Source organism: Octopus bimaculoides, chromosome 22 (genome assembly GCF_001194135.2).
Source record: "Octopus bimaculoides isolate UCB-OBI-ISO-001 chromosome 22, ASM119413v2, whole genome shotgun sequence".
Taxonomy (NCBI): domain Eukaryota; kingdom Metazoa; phylum Mollusca; class Cephalopoda; order Octopoda; family Octopodidae; genus Octopus; species Octopus bimaculoides.
The window spans coordinates 13,492,900-13,499,390 of record NC_069002.1 but is presented as its reverse complement, the minus strand read 5'-3'; the positions used below and the strand labels follow the sequence as shown (position 1 = coordinate 13,499,390).

Here is a 6,491-nt window from a genome sequence, read left to right as displayed (position 1 = left end):
AAGCCTGTTTCTTTTGTCTAATAGCCCCCTCTATCTCCTTGTTCCACCACCACGTTACTCTGGGTCGAGAGGGGACTTTACACCAGCCACAGATCTGGTCGGTGGCTCTCAACAGGTTGTCCCGCAGAAATCTCCAATTGTCTTCTACGTTGTATGATGCTATATCCCCTTCTATTTCGTCAAATGCCTCAAGTAACTTGTCTCTAAGTCTCTGTCCATTTGCAGGCTCTTTAAGCTTCCATACCCTTCTCCTCCAAGCCGGTCTACTTCTGGGCACCCATATTGCCTTGATCTCGAAGTCGCTGACTACTAATCTGTGTTGGGGTGTACATTCTTCGCCAGGGAGGGTTTTGGCTATGTTAAATTGTCATATGTCCAAATTTGGCCAAATGCATTTTTTTCAATATTTAATTTTGTAAAACTAAATCTAATATGATGAAAAGGGCAAGTTAGGTGGTTTTTAATTTTTATATTTGTGCCTTCATATTATTATAGTTGGAAGAATGTTTCAAACTTAGCATCATGTGTCTAATGAATAAACTAAGGAGTGTTGTGAAGGTTGAGTAGCAAAAAAGTCATTAGCATGGCAGCAGCAGTCTTCTAGGAATTATCCCGAATTATTATTACTTGTCTTATGGATAATTCATTATAGGTCTGGAACCAGGGTGCCAGAAAATTGGTGATGAACCCGTATTTGTTAGAAAGACCTGAAACTCATTGATGGGTTGAGAGCCCAAGAGTAACAAAAAAGAAAGAAACTGTAATTGTAAAAACTAAAAAAACAAAAAATAAACATTGTTTTTAGTTTTTTTTTAACTATTCAGCATTCAGATTATTCTGTCAATTCCAACGATTATTTATTGACATTATTTTTAATTAATAAATGAATTATCTTGTTGTTTTCAGATATTGATGATGTGATTGTTTGTTTTTTAAAATGACATTGTAGGGTAAGTGTAAGAGGTCTGATCTGGTCAATTTGAACATTGAACAAGTAAAATATTTTGGCCGGATATGGCCAGTTTGAATGCTAAAAGGTTAAACACTTTTATTTCCTTATTTTACAGTATGAAGTCTTTTCAAGGGAATTACAAGCTGATTATCTGCATTTACCTCCTGGATGAATACAATCCCTGACAGTGATCCCAGCTAGTAGTGAACAAATATTGTCATCTTTCATTGTATTGATACCAAAAGCACTTTCTTTTATGAAATGGCAGCATTCAGACTATCAACTCAAAAACTTCTACTGAATCAGAAGTCAAGAATTTTTTACCACTGCACAACATTATCACCAAGGAACAAGCTGTTGGATGGTTCCAGTCCACAGCATACTGATGATGTCAGAAAATTTTGGTATTGTGGACTTAAGCCTGTTCGGTTCCTTTCAGAGTCTGCTCTCTATGTGAATCGCTCTGTTGAAAGTCGTACTCCTGCTGTAAATGTTGCTTTGAATTTGGCTGAAAAATTGCAAAACCTAGATGAACTGAAATCCAATGTAGCAGTGCGGAATATTGAGAAAATGGATATTGAAGAATTGGTAGGTTATGGCTTAGATGTTACACATTTATTGACTGTTAATAAAAGGTGATGTGTTTATTCAATGAATAAAAACTTGAAATAATATTCAACAATGTAATTACTTTGCAGTTTAAAAGCATTGTTGTTGGCACTCCATTGCTTACAACATCGAGGGTTCCAGTTGATCCGATCAACGGAACAGCCTGCTCGTGAAATTAGCGTGCAAGTGGCTGAGCACTCCACAGACACGTGTACCCTTAACGTAGTTCTCGGGGATATTCAGCGTGGCACAGTGTGACAAGGCTGGCCCTTTGAATTACAGGCAGAACAGAAACAGGAAGTAAGAGTGAGAGAAAGTTGTGGTGGAAGAGTACAGCAGGGTTCGCCACCATCCCCTGCTGGAGCCTCGTGGAGCTTTAGGTGTTTTCGCTCAATAAACACTCACAATGCCTGGTCTGGGAATCGAAACCGCGATCCTATGACAGCGAGTCCGCTGCCCTAACCACTGGGCCATTGCGCCTCCACCTAAAAAAGCATGGCAATGAATTTACCAAAGAGGTATTGGTTCCTCCTAACACTAAATCTGTTCTTGCCCCTCTCATCATCAACACCTCACTTAAAGTGATTACTCTATCTTCTGTTCTCCGTCTCAGGCAAAGGGGCTCTATGGGTTTGCAAGTTACAAGGCAACCTCACTAGTGCTGGTGCCCTGAAAAAGTCTCCAGCACACTCTATAAAGTGGTTGGTGTTAGGAAGGGCATCCAGCCATAGAAACTGTGCCTAAACAGAAACACTAGATTAAGACATGTGGTCTTCTGACTTGTTGGGTTGTGTTAAAACGTTCAACCCATGACAGCATGGAAATGATGAAAAAAGAAAAGGATGAAGAAGTCTGAAGGAAGCGGCAGTGTCCATGACCTTTGTAGGCCCTCCAAGACTAGTGGAGTTGATGCTGTTAATGTTGTGTTTAAATTGTTACAAGTAAGCACCTGCAAGAAAGACATAAACATAAAAAAGATTCCAGAGGGATGATGTAATACAGAGAAAGGACAGAACACAGTGGTCAGTGTGGGATTGGGCGTTGGGGTGGGATAGTTACTATGTGACCAGTCAGCTCTGTGGAACAGAGGCCAATTAATGATGTGATAGGAAGTGTAATTACCCATGATGGCTTTAAGTGAGTCAGAGGAGGCTATAATAAAAATAGCAGCCAAAATCTAAGATAACGTTGTAATTATTAAACTGGTTTTTGGTACCTAAATTAACATGAAATTTTTATGGACGGTTTTAATTTGGATCACTTTAACCTTTTTGTTACCATATATTGGTAAAAATTCACTTCCTTTGTTTCAATTCATTTTGAAAATAATGAAGAATTTAATGGTATAACTTTGTCATAATTAAGCTGGTGTTTGGATCATAAATTAAAATGAAATTTTGATGGAAGGCTTTAATCCTTTAGCATTCAGATTATTTCTGTCATGTATAGGCGCAGGAGTGGCTGTGTGGTAAGTAGCTTGCCTACCAACCACATGGTTCCGGGTTCAGTCCCACTGCGTGGCACCTTGGGCAAGTGTCTTCTACTATAACCTCGGGCCGGCCAAAGCCTTGTGAGTGGATTTGGTAGACAGAAACTGAAAGAAGCCCGTTGTATATATATATATACATATATATATATATATATATATATATATGTATGTGTGTTTGTGTGTCTGTGTTTGTCCCCCCACCATCGCTTGACAACTGATGCTGGTCTGTTTACGTCCCCGTAACTTAGCAGTTCGGCAAAAAGAGCCCGATAGAATAAGTCCTGGGGTTGATTTGCTCGACTAAAGGCAGTTCTCCAGCATGGCCGCAGTCAAATGACTGAAACAAGTAAAAGAGTAATATTTATTCACATTGTTTTGAATTAATCATGCATTATTTCGTAGCTTTGTGGTTTCGATGATGAGATTGTTTATTTTTAGAATGACATTGTAGGGTAGGTGTAAGAGGCCAGGTTCTGACAGTTTGAATATAAAACAGCTAGGCTATTTGGGTTGGATATACCATATTTTTAATGTGTATAAGGAACCCCCCTAATTTGCGGGGGCTTAGAATTTGGAAAAAGGTTTTGTAAAGGATTATAATGCTATCCATGTATTGGTGTTAGGAAGGGCGTCCAGCTGTAGAAACTCTGCCAAATCAGATTGGAGCCTGGTGTAGCCATCTGGTTTCACCAGTCCTCAGTCAAATCATCCAACCCATGCTAGCATGGAAAGCGGATGTTAAACGATGATGATGATGATGTATGAGAAATTCCCATATCTTTTTAACCTAATTTTTGATAAAGAAGGGTTCCTTATACACATTAGAATATGGTAGCTGGTTTAAATGCTAAAGGGGTAATTTTAATCACTTTACTATTGGAAGTTTGTATCATAGATACAAGGACAGTCTCAGGCAGGTTGACATCAAAACTATTAATTATATCTTTTAATTTCTTGTCTAAAATATGTAAATTATTCTGTATTAATTAATTCGGGTGCATGTTTTTTTGTTTTTCTTTTCAATATCAGGTGGAGGATTACAAGTGGTTGATGAAATTAAAGTTGAACAAAAAGAAACTAGAAGAAGAAAGAAAAAATATTGCAAGCATGATGGCTGCTTTGAGCAAAGTAAAAGTGAGTCTGGAATCTTATCTTTTACCTGTTTCAGTCATTGAACTGTGGCCATGCTACTGCACTGCCTTCAAGGGATTTTAGTCAAACAAATTGATCCTGGTACTTGATATTTCTTCTTTTTAGAGTTTGGTACTTAGTCTTTCAGTCTCCTTTGCTGAACTGCTAAGTTACAGGGATATAAGCAAACCAACACCTGTTGTCAAACAGTTGGGAGTGGGCTACTGACATAAACACAAAAGCACACACACACACGCGCACATGCACGTGTATATACACACGACAGACTTCTTTCAGTTTCCATCTACCAATTCTATTCACTAGGCTTTGGTTGGCCCAGGGCTGTAGAAAAAGTCACTCGTCCAAGGTGCCACACAATAGAATTGAACTCAAAGCCATGTGGTTGGGAAGCAAACTGCTTACCTCACAGCCATGCCTATGCCTATAATACTTTTATTTTTGTTGCTGTTGTTGTTGTTCATCCCCAAGTAAACCCTGGTGGATCAGATTTATGATCAAAAACATTTCAGTTGTGACCAACCGTACTTTTTAAATTTTTGTTCTAGGCATAGTGTACCCTCAGTTGCATTACCCAATGTGTTCTCATTTTCTCTTTAAAATGATTGAGTGTGATTTGGAGTAAATTTGGCTGTTATTTCTAGCTGGTTGACTGACCACATAGAAGCTCCTTTTGCTGTTGTTAATAATGCTGCTTCTGACATTGTTAACCCAAGGTTAGCCCTGTTCAAGAAATCCTATATTCAAAGGCATTCCTGCCATGACCACCCCATCATATTTTTAGGCATAGTGTATTTTGGATTACATTATCCAGTGTCTTTTTGTTTCATTAAGATGGTACTTTGTGCATCAAGGGAGATTTGGCTGTTGTTACTGGCACGTTGAATAAGTGCATAAAGGTGCTTGTGATTTGTTATTGCTATTATTGGCCAGCTGGCATAATTATTAGCACGCCAGGTGAAATGCTTGGTGATATTTCACCAAGCTCTATTTTGGCATGATTTCTACAGCCGGATGCCCTTTCTAATGTCAACCACTCTACAGAGTGTATTCGGTGCTTTTTATATGGTATCAGCACCAGTAGCAGTTTTGCTGTGGTGGTTAAGTTTCCTTGAGTACAGCAATGTGCCAAGATATCTTGGTGCTTTGTCATCTCCTTCATAAAACATAGTGTCTTAAGATCAGCCTTCATGTAGTGTAGGAGTGATAGGCCAGACCTGGCCAGTTTGAATATTTGGGCCATATTTGGCAGGTTTAAATGCTAAAGGGCTAATGACTTAATTGAAAGAAAAAAAAAAGAGAAAAAGATCTATTAGTAATAAATTAGTTAATTATAAATGATGACCACATTTCTGAATTCATTTTTATAATTATAATTGCTGGGTCAACTTTTCTATCCAGCCTTATGAGTTATGTTTGGCACTTGGCATTAGATCATCAATCTAATACCCTGCTGTTTGCCCTTTGGGTTTTTATTTTTCTGCCTTTCTCTTTCTGTCTCTATTTGTCTTTCATTTTATCTCTTCCTCTCTCTCTCTTTATGTTTTGCTTACTTCCTTTTTCCTTTTTTTTTTCACATTATCGTTTCTCTATTTTCTTTTCTCATTTTTGTTTGTATTTTTTTCCTTCTTTCCTTCTTTCCTTTTCTTTCTTCCCATGCAGTGTGATATCGTCCTACTCCATCTTTGGGTGGATAAACTAACCAGCATCTTTTGATTAGTAACAAACATCTACGTAGGTGACTAAAAGTAGGATAGTGAGTCATGGCAGAAAGAGCAGTCGCGTGACATCACTTTGTTTTTGAAGAAACCATGTTAAAAATCGACCCACTTACAAACATTAACAGGGAACAACAATAAAAATGAAGAACATTTCCATCCTTTTACTGTTTTACCTTATGTTATCAGTTACTGAAACAAAAATAAACTATAGGCGCAGGAGTGGCTATGTGGTAAGTAGCTTGCTTACTAACCACATGGCTCTGGGTTCATTCCCACTGCGTGAAACCTTGGGCAAGTGTCTTCTACTATAGCCTCGGGCTGACCAAAGCCTTGTGAGTGGATTTGGTAGACGGAAACTGAAAGAAGCCTGTCGTATATATGTATATATATATATGTATGTGTGTGTGTATATGTTTGTGTGTCTGTGTTTGTCCCCCCAGCATCGCTTGACAACCGATAATGGTGTGCTTACGTCCCCGTAACTTAGCGGTTCGGCAAAGAGACGGATAGAATAAGTACTAGGCTTCCAAAGAATAAGTCCTGGGGTCCATTTGCTCGACTAAAGGTGATA

General features: G+C 38.5%; 1 protein-coding gene across 5 annotated transcripts in view; it reads left to right on the top strand.

Moving 5' to 3' along the window:
- LOC106872786 (serine--tRNA synthetase-like protein Slimp) overlaps positions 1–6,491 on the top strand; it is a 105,631-nt gene that overhangs the window by 32,253 nt on the left and 66,887 nt on the right. For all 5 annotated transcript variants that reach the window (XM_052975782.1, XM_052975783.1, XM_052975781.1 and 2 more), the window contains exons 2-3: positions 1,068–1,540; positions 4,080–4,184. In XM_052975782.1, coding sequence (XP_052831742.1) covers positions 1,214–1,540; positions 4,080–4,184 — 432 coding nt within the window. In that variant the 5' untranslated portion in view covers positions 1,068–1,213. The remainder of the gene's footprint in view (positions 1–1,067; positions 1,541–4,079; positions 4,185–6,491) is intronic.